The following is a 20,671-nucleotide window of genomic DNA, read 5'->3' on the forward strand; positions in this document are numbered from 1 at the left end:
GTTTGCTGTAAAATGGGTGTGCTCGGCGCTTTTGCCCCCATCCGCGGTGTCTCCTAAGGACGCGTTACTTCGAGAAACCTCTGGGATGCGAAGTGCGTTTCGCAAAACCAACATTTACTCAGGCGCATGTGATCGAAGTACTGGATGCTAAATATCCCGCCCCTCAAAACAGATAAAGGACCTACATCTTGCTGCTGAAAGCCTCAAAACTCAACCTGTATTGCCAAAACTGTGGGACATCAAACTAGTAGTGTGATTTTGGTTCAGGGTTAGGGTTCTTTGGTGGTTAGTTGGTGGTGGGACCTCGCCTGTGCGATTGCAGGGAGCGGGCAGCTGCTCGCAGCCGGAGTGGAGTTCGCAAGTCGTGGTCCCTTTCCAGGAGCAGAAACTTGAAGGAGGCCATCGAGGGCCTGAGTTAGCTGCAGCAAGGTTTTCAAGTGCTGAAATCACAGAGTCGGTTGCGCAAGAAAAGACCTTTGAGATCACCGAGTCCAACCTTTGACCAAACACCACCTCGTCAGCTAGACCACAGTGCCAAGTTCAGCCTTTCCTTAAACACTTCCAGGGACAGTGACTCCATCGCCTCCCTGGGCAGCCCATTCCCATGTTTGGACACCGTGAAACGTCACCGTTTTTCTGTGAAGAAATTATTCCTTATGTCCAACCTGAATCTCGGGAGAGGAGGCTGACACACACCACCCCCCCCCCTCCTGGCTACACCCTCCCTTCAGGCAGTGGAACAGAGTGATGAGATCCCCCTCGAGCCTCCTTTTCTCCAGGCTAAACACCCCCAACTCCCTCAGCTGATCCTCACAGGACTTGTGCCCCAGACCCTTCCCCAGCTCCACTGCCTTTCTCTGGACCTTCTCCAGCACCTCAGCATGATTCTTGAATTGAGGGTGCCAGAACTGGGCACAGCTGTGGCCGCCCCAGTGCCAGAGAGAGAAGACAAAGCAGCTGCTGAGGTTATGTGGCCTATTTTCAAATGCACAGAACATCCCATTATTGTAATCTTGCCCCACACTTTTGAAGTAGCCATGGAGAAGGCACACCCTTAGAGAATGGGCAAGGCTTTTGTCAAACCCAGCTCACATAGGAGTGTGTTTTTTGTTGGAGCAGAACAAGTCCTAGCAAATCTTGAAATTATTCTGCTCAGCAGCAGGTGGCAGGCTGGTTCCATTTTTGATCACTTGGGGCTTCATCAACTCAAATATCTCTTTTATCCATAGATGGCACTTGTCTCGGGATGAGAGCTGTTCGGTGGTGTTGGGAGCTGAACGGTATCTCACGGTTCAGGAAACAGCTACTGAAATTAAATCTTGTGCAATTCTCAATCATTCATTTCTGGCCTTGTCAAGATATATTGCATAGCTATAGTGGTGCTCTGAAGAAGCCTTAAGCTAACACAATTTATTTTAGCACTAATTTATAGTACAGAAGATACGGAATGTTAACTGAATGGTATGCCATTGCTAAAAATGCCTAAACAAAATTAGGTCCTGAAAGATTTAGCTGAATAAAAATACAACATAAAATCAACACCTGTCCTGGAAAACAATAACATGAATGTTCTTCCCCTAGTAAAGTTTCTAAACCCCATATACAGAAAGCTTCTTATACACAGAGATTTTCTTAATGGTGCCTGTTTCTAACATAATAGGTTATAGTGAGATCAGTTGTAAATATCACATAAATATTTAGGTCAGTGGGAAATGAATTAAAGAATTTAATTTGAATTAAATGAAATGAAAAGTGTAGGTTAAGCATGACCTGTTAATGACTACAGCAATTATTATGTGGTGACACATCCACAGCAAACCAAAGATGACTAACCTATTTTTTGAGTTGGACTTTCTTACTCTAACAGCCTTTTTATCTTTTAACTTCCCTTCTACATCCACCTGCACTTGCCAACTGACTCTTTATGCTGTAACTCTGTTGTAAAGCACACAAGTGACTCATGACTTAAATATTTAATTTAAAACGTTTTTTATTTTCATAAACTGAATAGTAACCTTATTTTCCCTTGTCTAGGGACATAAATTATCTTCATTCCTATTGACATAATCTCTTTCTTGCCACTGAAAATTAAAGCAGAATTTAATCATTTATAGCTGCTAGTGTCGGTCAGCCAAGTGGAGGACTGTGCTTATAATAAAATTGATTAATGCATCATTAATCAATAATACATAACTAGGCATTTATCCAAACCATGATAACCTAAACATTTAATTCTTTTAAACAGCAATAACATTAGAAGAGGTAGCACACATGAAAGGGAAACAGGTTTGGAATTGGCTTGGGATTATCTAAGATATCAGAGCCAAATTAATTAGTACCCTGCAAGCACACTGCATCTCTTGTTTTTATCTGTAACTATGAGTATTACTGTGCTTGCATTTTGGACTGATATCTTTATATTGCTCAAGTGAATTACCAAGTGAATTACTCACTGACATAAAAGGCCACATGAGAAGGAAGCCAAACAGGCATTTTTAACATATTTTATTGCAAAAAATGAACTATATTGTGCCTGTGTTTCTTCATGAAAAGCAATTCTTTTGCTGTTAAAGCTGCACTAATTTTCTGTGATGTGCTGCTCTTGGAAAGTCAGTTCAGTCTGTTCTGTGTGACTGACCTACCAGTGTAATTACAGAACAGAATTACAGATCAGAAGCACACCTTGTTATGTGAATTTCTCAAAAAAGCGGGAAAATACAAAGCAATGAAATGTCCATTTTACACAGTACGGAGGTTCATATCTGCATGGCATTATGACACAAGGATGTAACATACAAAGAATAAGTAAAGTTTTCATGTGGGTTTCATTTGCTCTAAACTGATGGAAGATGTACTTTAAAAAAAAAAAAAAGGCACTCATCTGATAATGTCTTCACAGTGTATTAGAGTCAGTGTGTACTTCCAGGTTATTAATGCACCACTACTTGTTCTGTCATAATAGGAAATGATTGATGTTCAGGAAAGAAGTTACAAGTTGAGTCATTTCAGCTTTTCTAAGATATCATCTCGTGTTTTTTCAGAAGCATGAATATTTCCAGATGGAGAGTAGGGCTGTGTTAATGGAAAGGACAATTTACTTATACATTCACATAACCTTTTCATTATGATGATTAGCAGACATGGAAATGCTTGGCCCCATTTCCTGGCCAAAACAGCATCACTCTGCTGTTTACATTCTACCTGAGAGAAGAATGCAAATGTTGGCACTATTAATGTTCACAATTTAATTCCTTGTTGATGTCAGATGGAAAAAATATAACACTCTGAGGTAAAAAAAAATATAAAGCTATCTGGCATCAGAGGGGAATTCAGCCTTTCATTTTAGCATGGAGGCACAACAGGCAGGTCTGTCTCTAAGCAGACCAAATACTGTCCCTGTAGTCATAAACACACATCCCCAAATGACAGCAAGGAAAAGGCTTACGGGGCTGAAAATAGCAAGAGGGGCGGCTGAACTTGGCAATCTGAGTTCAAATATGTCCTACTTCTGTGTTTTGTCATCCTGCTAAAGAAAGAGTGTTCTTCAGAGGTGACATGGTTTTGTCTGCAAAGATATACAGAAACTGCAAGACAGTTAAGAAGGAAATAAACAACTGCTGTTGCTTGCTCCAAATGTAAAGGGCTTTTTTAAAGATTATGTTAGTGATATTTTTAGGATGATGTCTTCTGGATTCTAGTCATAACTGATTTGTTGTGTAACCTCAGCTGTGCCTGCCCTAATTATTCTTCTAACAACTTGATTAGTAGCTGTGTTAAGATTGACATTTTTGCCTGAAAAAGGCTTGCAAGTTTTTAAATAGCACCAAACACATGCTTTGTACTCTCACTGAGCATGGCACATTTGGGGCACAACATAAAGTAACTAATAAACAGTCCCAAATAATATTATCTCGGATTTGTTACTCTTTAATTGAGAAAGGACAATGAGGTGACAGTGAGACAAAGGTGGGTCAGTTTAAGGACAGTGGGAAAATTAAATAAGTCATCTTGAGCAGCCTTACCAAGAGTTGTGGTATTTGGATGAGGAATAGTTATTATGATCCCTATATATTGTTAGAGGCAAGACAAAAATATGCAGGTATGAGCAACAAAATGCAAAAGCAAGTAGAAATTAGGATTGGGTTTCAGTCTTTGCAATATTTCTCTTTGTACCAAAGCCACAAATGTGCCCAGAAGCCAGTTCAAGGTCACAAGCTGCATATGGTAATTAGATTCGGTTTTCCTCACTCAACCAAATATCCCTGATTACAGGGGTGGTGGATGCCCCATCCCTGAAAACACTGATTGTCAGGTTGGATGCGGGGCCGAGTTGCCTGATCTAGTTGAAAGTGTCTCTGCTCTTTGCAGAAGAATTGGTCTAGATGAGCTTCACAGGTCCCTTCCAAACCAAACTATTTTATGATGAAGTTTTGCATCCCATTTCTACCCTCTTCGGCCACAATCCAGGCGGCTGCCGGCACCTTTGGCCACGGGAGCAAATTCATAGCCCCACCCTGCTGCCTAGGCTCGAAGGCAGGAGCCCAACCCGGCGGCTTCCCTGGGACCGCTGATGTAAGGATGAAAGGATCGGAATCCAACCAAAGCAACCCAGCAGACACAGCACTTGTACCTCCAAAGAATAATTTGTCACTTAATCGTTTTCTTTCAGGAAGCCTGCCTGCCCAGGGGGAGGGGAGCCCTGTGGACCAGCAGGCTTTTGATCTCGGTGAAGCTCAGAGGGCTTCGCTAGCGCGTTCATAAAGGATTGAGCAGCAACTAATTAATAACTCGAAATTATATCAGTCATGGTTTGCAGGCTTGTTTTAATATATGAAGACAAGCTGTAAAGCTGGAATGGTGAACGGGTGTTTATTTTGTGACAGGGCAAAGCAGCCTCCTCCTCTCTACTGATGGGTGATTTTCTGTCAGCCTTCTAGGTCTGCATTCCCGTGTCAGTGTCCTGCTTTATTTAAAGTTGTAAAAATCACAGGGCAATTTACCCCACCAATTTCCAAATTACACCAGGATGACTCTCATCTGCCTCTACAAGCAATGATTTGCAGCCATTTCCATTGAGAACTTGCTGTTGGGAACTGAAAGCAATGCTCCCTGAAGGATTTGAGGCCAGAAATCCTTGTCAAGCTGAGCATTGTGAGCTATAGGGTGAAGGCAGATACACCCCTCTAACATCTTTTCTCAAAACACACAACAGGAAGTGCAGCTTTGTGCTACCAGATTGGATATTCTGCTGATTTTCTGGTCAGCACATGTATCTGGTGCTAATTTTGTCAGCTTGGTTTTAAAATCAGTTAATGGAGAATGCAGTCTCACCTTCCCCTCCATGGATGGAACTGCACAACGTGTATTCACATAGCTGTGAAGTTGCTGGTATAGGTTTTGGTGCTGCTAGCACTGTTCTAAACAGATGAATTTGAACACAGACTGTGCAGCCAACCCCAGCTTGTTTGGTATTCACAAACTGCAACAGCATATTAGGCATTAATTATATATGATTAATTATATTAATTATAATGAATGAGAATTATATTAGGTTTGAGAACTATTTAAAGGGAACTGGAAATTAAAGTAGGAAGATGTGGATCTGGCTGTCATAGACTTGTTCTTCATGGTCTTGAGCAGCATGGGTTGCCATTTATCCCTAATTTTCAAAAGACAAGGTGAAGGTAATGGTATGTACCTCCTTTGTGAAGCCAGTAAGATCCTGTTATAAACAGAAATATTACCTGTAATTTCAAATCTTCCAGTACTAATTTTAAAATCATAAAATCATGGAATGGTTTGGGTTGGAAGGGACCACAAAGATCATCTAATTCCAACCCCCCTGCCATGAGCAGGGACACTTTACACTAGACCAAGTTGCTCCATATCCCATCCAACCTAGCCTTGAATAGTGACAGGGATGGGACATCCACAACTTCTCTGGACAACCTGTGCCAGTGTCTCACCATCCTCACAGTAAAGAATATAAAAACAATTTTATAAAGCTAAATAGTTCTGACCACTTCATCCATAAAAGGAGGAAAATCCTATCAAAACCTCTCTTAAAAACAGGCTAGAAGCTAAAAGTAAAAAAAAAACCCAAAGAGAGAGAGAGAAATTCATTCATTAGGGAGTAATCTCACCAACTTCACTTCTGTCTCCACCTTGCCAGCTGCAAAATGGGAATAATCACAACAGCTCATTTTGAGCCAATTTGTTTATAAGACACTTCATACATGTGAAGCAGTACAGATGAAGTTTGCCAAACAGGAGTGGATAGCTGGGAGCTCTGTCAATTCAGCAGGTGACTTAGTCCCTTTTCTTCACAGAAGCCCTTGTCATACAGTAGGCCTAGACAAGAGTTAATTTCAGGTATCAAGGTATGTAAGCCAAAAGGGCAGGACATCTCCCAGAAAGTTGTTTATGCCGTCATGGAACTGCATGCAAAAGGCATAGAAAAGTGAATGGAAAAAACAGTCCATTTTAACAAAAAAATGTTGTGCTGAAAGAGCTTGGCACAATTTATACCTGCATTTCCTCACACTGCAACACAGACAGACTCATTTCTTAACGCACAAGATTAGTAATCCCAACATCCTTCCATTCTGCCAATCTGTCCTCAACACTTGGCTGCATCCACAGCAGCAGAGGAAGCACTGAGGCTCACCCTCTGCCACTAAGGCCTATGGGCACAGAATGGCAATTGATTTTATAATCACCAAAAAAGAGAGTGGTTTCAAGCAGTTTGCTTAGTGGGAATCATGTCTGCTTTGTGCCAACTTCCTAACAGTGCCACAGAAAGGATCTTGACAAATACAAGTTGATCTAAGCCAGAAATCATGCTTGGAATGTTTCTAACTATTAACAGGATAGAGTCAAACATCAGAGCCCAGAAAAGTTCTGGTTTCTTCTGAATCTGCTTTTTATCCTGCTTCTGATTACCTTATCTGACATTCTGATTACCTTCCTTCTTGAGCTGGAAAGCTTGTCACAACTAGTAATGGAAGGCATCTTTTCATCACAGGTACTTCCATAAGATGCATAGCTAGCACAACAGGAAAGGAGTCTTAAAATATAAAATCTAGCAACTTAGAGATAGCACTGGGGAAAAAATAGAAGCCTGTCAAGCACCATTTCCACTTCCAACTATCTCTGCCTTCTCAAAGTCTGAAAAATGGGTCTCAGCTCTTCCAGGTGTGGCTGAAACACCATGTAAAACTTACTTGCACAAGTGACAACACTGGTTGCATTCAGAGGCTGTTGTCATTGCCTGGATGAGATCTGATAATCTGGAAAAGCCTTTAGTCTGCAAGATGTGATTAACTGTGAAAGGCAGAGTTATTAAAACAGACTGGAGAAGTCTGTGAAGCATTTCTCTAGAATCTGTATGTATACCGCTTCCATGCCTGGAGGAGGGGCCACTTCAGAAACACTTGCTTACAGGTAAATCCTTTTGTAGGGACATGCAGAACTTAAAATTGTTTTCTTTTATTAGCTTTTCTTTTGGACCTGTTTGTTATTCTGTAGTTACTCTACCAACTCTTTGATCTGATGAAGAAAGCACATTTCTGGCAGTCAGCAGACCTGGTTTCTATTTACATTCTGCTATTAGACTGATTTGGCATAAATTTCTGTCGACAATGACTCAGACGAGGGAATTGTTCTGCCTGAAAACCAACCTAGTAAAAACCTCACAATGTTAGCTTTCAGCTAAGTCCATGACTGCGTTAACCAGGCGGCCACACACATTCTCCCGAGTACCTGTACCCAGGGAAGGCAGGAACAAGTATTCGGGGACAAGAGGAAGGAGTGGTGCCCTGGGCTTGGCAGCAGCCCTGCCTCGTCCCTCAGGAACTGTTTGCGGAGCTGCAGTGATTAGTTTTAAAGCAAACTTTAAACTTGGTGGTGCACACCAAGGTTTGTGGTGCAAAATACACTAGTCGGAGCACTCCCAAGGGGAAAATATGTTAGGAAAGGTAGCGTGTGCAGGACATGAGCTTTTAGCTTGGACGTGGCCAGTGCTGTCAGGTGACAGGTCTGGTGACTGCCTGCTGAGGACGCCCAGTGGAAATGTCCTCCTTCCTTGTTGAACATGGTGAGTGCAGCTGTGACCAGCACAGGCACATGGGCCCGAGCAGACAGAACAGAGGCACCTTCTCCCAGCCTCCAACCCAGGAAAGGCTGCCCTAGGAAGAGCCGTGCTGTGTCACCTCACTGCAGCTGTGCTGGGGTAAAGCCCTGCTGTCCCAGGCATCACCTGTGTCAGCTCTGAAACACAGGCTTTCCACTGGCCTCACAAAAGACTTCCACAGCCTTCCACTGCCCAAGAGGAATAAATAGCAAAGGCATTAAGTGCGTCTTCTCTGGCACAGCAGCATGTTTTAATAACCCCTGCCCCAGCAAACTCTCCATTGCCAAAGAGAACAATGCAATGCATTTAACATTCTTCTGATTAATATTTATGGCTACAAGCCACCCATTGTTTTTACTGCATAGCTGCTAATCAATAGGGGCTCCAGAAAACAGCAGAACAAGCCAGGGTAAACTGGGGAAGCCTTGGTTCTTCAAAAGCTATGAAAATGGCAAGAGGTCTTTCCCCTCACCTACATTTTTACAGTTTGTTTTCAAAGCAGAATTTTTACTTGGGTCCATAAATCTACACTTAAGTGTCTCAATGTGCTGACACAGGTTTGGAAATGTTTATCTTAGCACTTGTGCAGCCTCATTAGTGTGGAATGTTTATACTTGCTCTTGCATTCTCACTTACCTGTACAGTTATGTATTGTATGCTGGAATGCTGTACTAATAATCCCACTGTATCTCCAACACTGTTTCACAGTAATTGCTCTCCCAGGTGCTGTTTTCCAGGGATTTCTCAGTTTTAGCCTTTGAAAGACAAGTAGGCCTTGTTTTACTCTGGAGTTGATGGGAAAGGATATACTGTGAAATTTGGTCCTACTCTAATTCAGTGCCTAATTGATTGGTTTGGGACGGTGATCTGGAAACCTAAGCAAGGTTATACTACATTTACTCATGAGAACTAGACAAACATTAAACTATAATTCCTGAAGACCTGGGCACTGATGCTTCCTTGTCTTGTGCTTTTCCCTTCAGACAAAGAAAATAATGTGTATTAAAATTGATAATTTTATGTGTATATAAACATCAGTACATCTTTACAATACGGTAATTGCAGTGATAGTAATAGAAGTTGCTAACGTGTTGCATTTCTGTGATGAAACCACACTCTGTAAATCTTATATAAAATATATCTACTCTGTAAATTTTTATATTTATGAAGAATATACAGTTTACATTATGTAATCTGAGGGTAGTGTGCATTGTAAATGATGATTTCCCCTCCCTTCACAGATTTGTGCCTCAGATTTACATACTTTCGTAGTGCTTGCAAATGGAGCGTGCACTGACACGAGTAGAATCCAACATCTTTGTGTGCTCTGCTCTAAAAGGCAATGTAGGAAATGCTCTGTCCTTTTTACACATCAATCACAGAGGCAATATATCTTCCCTCAGATCCCAGAATTTATTCTCCTTCATACCCATGTGAGGTTTATTTATACCTGGAATAACAAGATCCTTATGAGACTTTAGATGCTCCCAAATACAGGGGAGAAAAGGAGCACCAGATAAGCAGACAGCTCCTGGCAGATGGGAGCAAGGATGGAGGTAGGCATAGGTAAGTAACTGGAGGGACCTGGGAACTGGGAAGGCAAAAACATTCCACAATACCAGTGGTCAGGTGGGAAGAGGATCTCCAGGCTCTGCTGGAGAAAGGAGTAAAAGGAACCAGAAGAAAGAGAAGTCCAGGCAGCAGCGGGGGGGATGTCCAGTTTTGATGTGACACTGGACTTACTTGCATCCTTTGGCAGCAAAAGCAGCTGTCCCTTTGAGAAACACCCCCCAACAGGCACTAGTTCAGTCTTTGCCATACATAAAATTTTCAATATGGGTGTTAAATGAGTGTTAAACTTCATTCGTCCTTTTCCTCCATCAAAATCCTCCGCTCCAAGCACAAAGCCCATGTATTTTACTCTGATATGCTGAACTTAACAAGCAGGCCAGAAACCAGGCAAAGGTGATGGTTATTACGCACACACATGCCCCCCAAAATACAAGTGTGGGGAAAGAACACAGACAGCTGGGATCACATCCTTTTACGTCTTTATTTGCCAGTTAAGATCCTTTTATTCCATCAATGCAAATATGCAGAACAGCAGGAAACCATGTTTTAAGCAGCACATACCAGTTGGCTGAGAATAAACTAACTACATTCCCCAAGCAATGTAAAAGTAACAATGCACATCATCTTCCAAAAGAAGAAACAAACAGATATTGCAGCCGAGAGGCACAGCAGGCAGCTTCCGTACAAAGTAGTTTGGCTATTTAAAATGCTAGAACCAGTCCTTGCCCATTTCTCCAACCCCACCCCCAAAAGTCCTAGTATAATTTAACCACTTTTTTTTTTTTTTTTTTGCTATCTACATAATATATAAAATATAAACTCTGTTTACTTATAACACTTACTTTTCTTGATAAATAGCTCTTTAAAATATCTACTGTACATATGTCCATGCGTTGACATTATATATATATAGCATTTATATATATGTATGTATGTCAGAAAAACAATAAATATATACTTAATATTGACACAGCAACAAACTGAACATTTTCTCATTTTCAAAATCAAATAAAAGCAAACCAGTGGGAGAGAAAGAGTGAGTGTTGCTCGTTTAGCACAGCACAGCAGGGAGCTTTGATTTGTGCCTTGGCTGGGCACTCAGAATGCCCCGTACTTGGGCAGTTGTGGTGTTCACCTATCCTGTAATGGACCTGTGTTAAAAGTCACTTCAAGCTGTAGTTAGCCACCCTGTATGCCACATGTGCCGTATGTGTAACACAGACTGAGCAGGAGCTCAGTAGGTAACAAGGGAGGCTCACCTCCAGGTTTGCAATGGAATGAGAAACAGAGAGGGCAGGGAAGTGAGTCCAATGGCTGATACAAAACAAAAAAAAGGAAAACAAATAATGGACAGCACGTGGCTGGAAGGTCATAAATAACCAAGGTAAACAAGTCAATAGAGTTAAGTGCTTTTAAAGACAATGGCTGGCATTGCTGCAAAAAGTATCTTGGTTATCTGTTGCCAGCTCCATGGAATGAATCAGTTTTCCCACTGCCATAAGAAGACACAAATGAAACCCAGAAGGCCAAATTCAGATGCTAAAAATGGGGTCCCTGTAAGACACTGAGCGTGCAGGTTCAGAACTGAACTTGCCAGGGCAGCTGAATTCACTTAATCCCTTAAACCAAACGGATGAGATTTTAAAGTATGGATTTAAAAAAAAGCCAAAACAACAGAAACCCCCCACACCCAGCCCCAAACAGTTAATTTCACACATGCCAAAATATAATAAAAGATAGATTTTTAAAACCTTTCATTTCAAGACAGCATTCTTTAAAAATGGAACTTAATCCCAAAATTAAAAAAATTTAAATAAATACCCTTATACAAACATGTGCTCAGTTTTGGATTGACCATAGCCATTCTGTTTATTCATTTTACTCAAAATGCTGAATAAAAGCTATTTCAGTCTGACCTGCACTGATACCCTTCTTTCCCCAACCCAAGGCCTGGATTTGGCAGCTTCAAAATGGCATTACTTGTTGGGACTGTGGTTTCATACACTCATTAAGTCAATGAGGTTTTGACATCAGTTCATGAATGCAGCATTATGTGTAGTCCCATTTACTTAAAAATTTCTTCTTTTCATGAGCAAATGGAAGTGGGTAGTTAAAAGGAAATTATTTTTTTTTTGGACAGACTTCACCCAGCAGCTCAAGAAAGAGGAAATTTTGAAGCAGATAAGACTGCCAAATATTATTCAGTCACACTTCATCTCTAAAATTTACAAACTTTGTTCCCTGCAAGTAACAATTTCAACAATAACAAAAAGGAACTGCTGTCCCGAATAATCCTGCTATTTCACAACTAGCCCCAGATACCCAGAGATCACTGCAGAGGTCAAAAGTCCAGTGTTGAGTTTCTTTCATACCAAGGGTACACCACTGGGCCACTGAAACACCAAAGCAGTGTGGAGTATCTGCACAAGGCCAGAACTCTGATTTTTAAATACAGAACTTAGCAGTTAATAGACTTCAAAATGAGTGATATTTTACACTGAAGGACATAAATAAAAGTCAAATACAAAAATTCCCAGCCACAAGAAGTTCTGTCATCACTCATTTCTGAAGCTCTGCAAAAAGAACATCAAGATACTATGTTTACCTTTATCCATTAAATAAAATAAGCCTTTTCTTGGTAGATCAGTGTGTCATTTTAAATTGTCTGGGTCTATTCCAAATTTGAATAGACACAAAATTAAACAATAAATTGAATTTTCCTTGTGCTGTGACCACATGCAGCAGAAAAGCCTCCTTTTTATGAATGGCTGAACTTTCAGGACAGCTGTTCACTTCTTTAAAAGTTACGGAAAAGAAGGGATCACTTAGTACAAAGTGGATAGCGCCCAATGCTGGCTGGGCAGGGATTTCTTGTGCTTCCAGCCAAAGCAAAGGACGAGCTCCAGAGCAGCCCATCCTGAATCAAAATTTGTTGAGGGATGGCCCAATTCTCTGCTGTGTTGGCTGCATGGGTAAGGTCCCATCATCTCAACTTGGTTTTTTTCTGAGTACACAGCTGAAGTACTACAGATTTAACACATGCATGGTACTAGATATAGGAAACCCCAAGCACCTGCTGAGTTTTATGCTTCCATGTATGCTTCACTGAGATCAGCACTGAGGATGTGCGTATCCAGCAGGAGTAGGGGACAGATCCTGCTTCCCCAAGGGCTGGGTCCCTTCTTGGGCTCCCACACACAGAGGTGAAGCAAGGCTGCTGCTGTCACCCTCAGGAAGTGCAGCCCTCACCCTCCATATACCACCAGTATATCCTTCCTGTAGGGCAGGCATAGAGGTACCAGCCTGCAGACACCTTCCTGCTGCTCCCTGCTGCAGTCACCACCCTCCCTTTGGGCACATTTAAGGAGTTCAGTTGTGCCCTGCTGTCAGACAGCATAGGTGTGTGACTATTGTGACTATTTAATGAAAGGTCACTACCCCTGGTGTGAATCTCAATGCAATTCCCATGGGAAATAAGACTCCCTTCTCCCAGCTGACTGTCCCAGCAGTGGAACAGAGCCCTGCAGAGCAGCAAAGCTCACCCTCTGGCTCTTTTTGTCATTGGCAACAGACCATATCAATCGGTATCCTATGTGCACAGGTTGATGGCAAAGGAAAGAGCCTCTCCAACAGCAGCCCTGAGAAAGAGGAATGAAATGTCTTACCTAGTGTATGAACAAGTTCATTTGGGAACTCCTGTAAAATCCAGCAGTAGCTGCAGTTTGGCTCTTGGGCCTGAACCAGTTTAGCAGCATTCATCTCAAATCTTGTGGTACCGCATTAAAAGTGTAATTCCAAATATATGTTTCCTGGGATGGTACCACTTCTGAGTTCAATCAAGTACATCTCTGCTATCTGCTGCCCAAATTCCTAAACCAAACTCAAACTACAGAGGCTACTTAGGGCAAATTCAATGTACCAAAGGCGCAGAGGGCTGGATGCTGCCAAGAAAAATCCCAGACTGTAAAGAAACTATTTGTCAGAATAACAGTATGCATTCAATAAATAAATCAATTTTTTCCTCCTCCAAGCCAAGTGGAAGTTTAGTATGTTTACACCTGACACTGCAGCACCTTCACCTCCTAGAGAATGGAAAAACTGCTGTACAATCCTGAATGTACGCAGCTCCTGCTGCCATCCCAACATCCATCTTATGTTAGGTAACATAAATGTAGCATCTCTGTTGCCCTTAGAAGAGGAGGTCCCACCCTGTCCCTGCTCTCTCTGGGCCAGCACAAGGAGCTGTACAAGATTCAACCCATTTGCAAGCCAGCACGAACAGCAGCATCAGGTGTCTGTGTAACCAAAGCACTGGATTTTCTTTCTGCTGCATCAGTAGGTCTGCACAGAGGGTGGATGATGCCTGTCACCTAAACCTCTGGATCTGGGACAGAAAGTTTGTGCTCAGTAGTACAATCCCTACTCACTGTGTCTCACCTGTTCACTGCAAGGGCAGGGAAAAGGATTCCAACCGGCATCGCAAAACCCAGGGAAAAGAAGAAAACACAAGGGAGGAAACACAGCCAACATTTGTGAACCAAAATGAAGTGCAAAGACATGAACAGCAACTCCAGCACAACTGCCAAACCACTGAGAAGCAAGACTGACAAACATTTTGGTCCAAGTTTTGTCCCACTTCTGGATTATATTTAACTAGACATGGTTAATTATCCACCAGGCTTGCATTCATGACTTGCACTAGCCACTCTTTTCAGTAAATGGGTTTTGCTTTACTGTATGAAAACTCTCTTGATCCCATTTGGGGTAATTCTATTTTCAGGAGACCGACAGATGATTTCTTGATCAAATCCTCTCTTCTGTGTTACCTGCTTTTAACAGGGCAGGAAAGGAACTGGACAGCATGGTGTATACCATGACAGTTGCAATGGGAAATTCCTATTGGCAGAGATACTACCTCTGGAATTCTCACAGAAACCCATTTTAAAGAAAAACAACCAAACTTGTCAGCAGCTGCTTCCAAGAAGGAATGATGAAGCCTTGCCCGAGGTTTTAGCAGAAACAGCCCCAGAGAGAATTGCTAGAACTGGCAGAACAACATGGATAGAAACAATTCTCCCCTAGGGTGCGGTTTTGCAGTATTACATTATTCCTTCATCAGTCACACTATTACATTTTGGGGACTATTTAATGAAAGGTCACACATATGCTCTTGAAATATTAAGCATACATGAATAATTTAGGGCTGGGAAACAAGTTTCATAACTTCAGCCACATCAAAATTTAGAAGCCAAAATTCTCTACAAAGGAGGAAGACAGGCATTTCCAGTGGGCACCTCTTTCTATATCAATTCAAGGGTGAACTGAGTCAGCCTTTGGAGAGCTCTCTCTGTATTGCCTGCTGTGTTCTTGCTGATCAGAAGACATCTGACTCCAAGCTGACTAAAGCCAGGTAAGATGAACAACACTACTGATGCCCTCCTGTTCAAAAACCTATTTTCTCTTTAGATTTACTGCCCATCCCAATATTCTCTTATTTCCCCTAGTCATAATTAAAAAAAAAAAAAAACCTCAAAGGGTTTTTCTCAAGTTTAATATTATTTAGTGCTATATGCTTGTGTTCTACTCTTTTACTATTTGATGACCTAGCGCTGTAAACACATCAGCACTGGAGCAGCTTTACAAAGAAAAAGAGTATCCCTGTTTACTGGGATAAATCATGTGACTTTCACTATATTCTTTCAAGAAGATATTCTCAAAAGAATAAGTATTTCAAGACTGCTATCTAAAATCTTAAAAAGAAGAACAGGAAAAACATAGCAAAAGCGTCTGTCCACCCCCGAACTGGTGACAGGGAACGATTAATACAGTACCAATAGCTGGCCACTTTAAGGAGGTGAAGAGGCTGGGGGTCCTATGTAATTTTCTTACCTTGTAAATAGACGGGAAATTTTCTCATCCCTTTTGTTTTTCACTCACACTCACCACTTGGTGGAGGTGAGAACTTCCGGCTTAAGGGATGTGAAATTACTCTCAGTGTGAGTTCACAGTGGTTTAAAAGAACACTGCTCATCTAAACATTGTATGGTTTGGGGTTATATTCCTACTTTTTCCCACCTAAAACCAAAATGCATGATGAATTCACTCAGAAGTCAGTCCCAAACACAGGAAATCTTGTGCAAATCTTTTAGCTGAGTTCAGCTGTATAATAAACCCCATTATCATTACTACGTCTTGCCGTCTGCCATCCATGAATGTTTTCCACCACCCATTTTAACCGGCAAACCCGTAACGCTGACGCTTAGCAGGAGCTCACAGAAGGCCTCCCTCCCCAAATACCCAGGCATATGCACTGTGGTTGAGGACTGCTTTGTTTTAAAAGCCACACATTTTCTTATGTAATTGTGCTTTAAAGAAAAAAACAAAAAAAAAATCTAAACCAAACAAAACAAACATCAACTACTAAACCAACACATAGAAGCTCCTAACAGGCTGTATGAAAAGTGAGCTGCAAAGATTTTCTGAATCCTGCAACACTTTCACATCAAGTCCTGTTATTCTGTGTGTTGGTTGGAGGTGTAGTAATACAGCATGGTGGTGTCAGCTGTCATGGTAGGAACCATTCATGTCAGACACTACAGATAATTTAATGACATGACAGTACCTTCACAGCCCTCTGGTAGGTGAGGAAAATCTAAAAAGGATCTTCCCTACCTTTCACAGTAAACACAGTTGGATAATCTAAAGCACCTGCAAGCAGGGGATGAGTCCATGATATATCTTTGCAATCAGCCAGCTAATACTGTTATTAAAACAGTCAAGTTTTTCAGCTCTTAAATCTCCAGTCCATTTTGGGCATTCCGAAGGACCACATCAGTTTGGCATTTAGCTGCCAACAGATTTAATTGATCCAGACACTGCGTTTCCTTCTCCTGTATCCTCAGCTGTTTCTAAGACACCCAAAGCCCTTCACAGGGGCCGAATTACCATCTCCTTCAAGAGCTGTCTGGTTCCTATTCTTTCACAGGAGCTCAGAGGAGCTAGCAGTACAGAGACATCCTGCTCTTCCGCATGGCTTCGCTGATCAAGTATGCTGGGCTCAGTTCTGGCTCCTCAGTCATGATTGAAATGTTCTGCCACTCCCCCAGCTGGTTTGACTTTTTAATGGTGTCCACCACACACAGGGCGTACAGACAGTCGTCGAAAGTGGCAGCCATCGTAAGGGGCCTCCCGTCCCAGGTCCTCCTGTCGTCCTGGTCCTCAAAAGCCTGCCGGACAGCCTGCACCATCTTAATGGTGCCCCGCAGGTAGGGGGATGGGATGTCACTGAAGGCTTTCTCCGGGAGCAAGGAGTTGCTGACTGGCGTGGAGTCCTTCAGCAGGAGCTCCCGCTGAGGAGAGCTGTTGCTCTGTCCGTAGAGGTCAGTGCCCATCACAATGAGCCGTCCCGCCGAGCCCACCACGATGATGTCCTGTTTGAACTCCCCCGGGATGTTGAAGTTGAGTGTCACCGTGCAGCACACGCCCCCCTCCAGGACCATCTGAAATGTACAGAAGTCATCGCTGGTGATCTGCCGGATGCCCTTGATGTGGTCTGTCTGCTTCACGAAGGTCTTGAGCAACCCGTGCACCTTCACAGCCTTCTGGCTGGTGAGGAAGGTCAGCAGGTCGATGATGTAGGTGCCAACCGAGTGCAAGCCCCCGCCTCCCATCAGGTCATCGCAGCTCCAGTTGTACTTCTTGCCCAGCAGGCTCCCACTGTGGACCTGTACCTCACACACCAGCAGCTCCCCCACGTAACCCTCCTGGATCAGCTGCTTCATCTTCACGAAAGCAGGCAGGAAGCGCAAAACGTTCCCCATGATGCTCATGAGCTTTGGGTAGTAATGAGCCGCGGTCATCATCCGAAAGGCATCCAGGGGAGTCGCCGTTCGGTCACAGATGACGTTTTTCCCAATGCCTGAAAAACAGTGGGGGGGGAAAAAATCATCAACAAAATGTTATCGATGCAGTAAGCTGAAAGCCTCGAGGCTATTCTTAAAGACCAAGCCAAGGAGAAAAACCCTTAAAATAATAACACCATATTGAAATGTTCTCAAGGCACGAAGACCCAACCCACTCTGGCATGCTTCCAAAACACATGCAAGAATTTCTTAAGCATCACAGTGAAAATGTATTCCTTTTTATTTTCAAAATGCATTCCTGTCTAAAAAGAGCTCAAAGGTGAGAGCCTGAACAGAAAAAAGTAAGCTCCCTTCTGTGAGCAGGTATGAAACCAATCACCCACCTCAGCCATCTCACAGACATCTCTTCTGTGACAACCTGCCCATGTGGGGCTTCTGTGAGCTGAATCTGAGGTTCAGATTCAAATCCCTGAAGGGTATGAATGATACAAGTGCATGTATTCAGTAACTTAACACAGGTCCACTGAAAAGCCTGTCTTTGTGTTCTCAGTATTCTTGTCTGTACCTTTTTCCTGCTCAGACTGTTTTAAGAGGCTCTGAGGAGAGGAGAAGTACTAGGCTTGCTGCTTAATTTAAAATGAAGAAATTGCTTCTCACTCATAAAATGCCTCACTATTCTGACAACAGCACTCAAGTGTTTTTGAAGCAGTTCTGCTGAAATGTCAGCAGCACATCCATTGTGCCAAGGGAGAGTCAGGATTGCTCTAAAACAGGTCAAATGTAGCTGTGACAATCTGTTCCCTCGTGGAATTGTCCATATGGCATACTGTTTACTGAAGCTTGCATGACAGTTCCCTTTTATCTGGTCATCAAGGTGTGCAAGTGAACATACTGAAGGCTAAATAATGGGCTTATTACTGATTTCTCCTCCTCAAATACTTTCATTCTGTACCCGCACACACATATAGTGACAATCTCCTGTTTCCTTCTTAGCTGCATACAGACTTTTTTTATGCTTAATGATCAATATTAGATGAGCTGTGGAACATGTTGGATCTAAACCATAACACTAAATATGATCTTTACCTGGAGAGCCCTGGGCTAAAGCTGGGCCTGGCACTTAAAATTGCTGAATTTGAGTCCTTGCTGATGGAGTCCAGATGAATAAATGTGTTTATTTGCAAAATTACATTGTATTTTCATTCCTGTTTCCTTCAGGAAAAATCAGGAAAAATCCCTTTTTCTTTGAAGAGCTGTTCCAAGTATAAAATTTTACGTTTTGGACCTGTTTGGATGAAGTCATATAAGTACAGACAGATGGCAGGGATCTATCTGAGCCCACTTACATGAATATTTAACAGCCTTACTGGAAGAAGAAGGGGGTCACAGTCCAAATATTCAATAACCAGCTTATCCACACTGCCTATTCCCAGTCTTTGCTGCTATTTGAGTAAGTGAAATGCGAGGGAGGGAGGGAGGGAGGGAGGGAGGGGGGGAGGGGGGGAGGGGGGGAGGGAGGGAGGGAGGGAGGGAGGGAGGGAGGGAGGGAGGGAGGGAGGGAGGGAGGGAGGGAGGGAGGGAGGGAGGGAGGGAGGGAGGGAGGGAGGGAGGGAGGGAGGGAGGGAGGGAGGGAGGGAGGGAGGGAGGGAGGGAGGGAGGGAGGGAGGGCTGTCATTGCTGAAGTGGCAGTCACATCCAGTTAACGGACAAGAAGGGAAAGATCTTTCTTCAACTCACTCCTATTTACCTTCTCCTCAATCAGATAAGTAGAGACATACTCATTTTCCTCTTAAATTAGACAAGAATCTTCTATTCAGTGGCCTCGGTCTTCTTACTTTCCTCTCTCATCTTTACAGATGGCTGTTGCTGACTGAGTTGACATTTTCAACCTAATAGCACTTCTTTTCCTGCCCCTGAATAATTTTTTGCTGCATCTGTTTGATATTGGAGAAAACATTCATCCACCTGCCCTACATTCCTCTAACTGGTAGCTCCAGCAATGCCACTTGATACAGATCACTAATGTAATAGTCCTTGAGTTACACAGACTCTTTGTACAGAGATTTTAGTCTGCCAAATCAGTTATCAAAATAAGGCAAATTTTAAACAAAACATCCCTGGAGTCAAACCTTCCTGAAACAGCATTTTCCCCCCAAAGAACCACTTTCTACTACCTGACCTGCTCACCACTGATCCACAAAAGCATCACATTCTGCTTCAGTTCAGCTTGCATGATTCTCCCTCACAGACACCTGACACATTTCATCTGAGGTCTGTCCAGGCACTGTCTCAAAATGTGCAGCTCTACACACGTGCTTGTTAGGAAAAGGGTCTGTGTTCATGAGGAATTGCAGCCTGGGGACAATCTTTTTGCTGTTTGTTCTGTGCCATGCATGGTGGGGGTCAGTCCTTAACCGTGTGGCACAAGGAATACTTGTGATTGCCAACACCTGAGTATGAAATTATGATTATTAATATGAAAGAGAAGCCTATGGGTTTCTACATTCCATACATTCAAGAAAAATTGCAGTTGGGATCAGTGTAACTCAGGCACATGTACAGAGGAAAGGGAAGAGCACTAAATATTTATATGGGGATGGGGAGAAGTTGAAGACTTAAAATTACTTCTACTATTTCAACCTTTTTAGAAAGGTTGAAATCTCCTAATTTCAACAAATCCAAAATGCAAATGTTCTGAGAGACTTTCTGTCTCTGTGCGTGTGCTGATAGTACGTGCTGTGCTCTCATCCCTGTCAGGGATTTAAACAGATTTTTGCTTGATGCCCAGAAAGCTTTTATATGCTATTATAGCTTGTGCACTTCTTTCAGCATGACACTGATCAGCACTTGAGTCTGTGTGCACCACAGATCTTTGTCTCCTCCGTAGCTGCAAATCTGCAAGCAGCCACATTAGCTTTCTGGAAGCAGAGAGAGAACATGAAAGGTTTGCTTAATTTAATTTAGAGAAATACTCTGGTGTGTTTATGCAACCAGAATGAGAAAAAGGTGGATCAAAACACCATTTTTCTGCTCTCTTTCCTTTGCTCCCTTCTCAAAAGGAGAAGGAAGAAAAGGCACCTTCCCTTTGACCCATTCTCTATAGCAA

At 42.6% G+C, this 20,671-nt stretch overlaps 1 protein-coding gene across 1 annotated transcript in view; it reads right to left on the reverse strand.

Annotated features, from left to right (window-relative positions):
- Positions 1 to 10,165: 10,165 nt before the first annotated feature.
- GFOD1 (Gfo/Idh/MocA-like oxidoreductase domain containing 1) overlaps positions 10,166 to 20,671 on the reverse strand; it is a 70,914-nt gene continuing 60,408 nt past the window's right edge. The window contains exon 2 of the mRNA XM_086841341.1: positions 10,166 to 17,621. Coding sequence (XP_086697467.1) covers positions 16,702 to 17,621 — 920 coding nt within the window. The 3' untranslated portion in view covers positions 10,166 to 16,701. The remainder of the gene's footprint in view (positions 17,622 to 20,671) is intronic.

This window comes from Cyanistes caeruleus, chromosome 1 (assembly GCF_971803275.1).
Source record: "Cyanistes caeruleus chromosome 1, bCyaCae1.hap1.1, whole genome shotgun sequence".
NCBI classification, from domain to species: Eukaryota; Metazoa; Chordata; class Aves; order Passeriformes; family Paridae; genus Cyanistes; species Cyanistes caeruleus.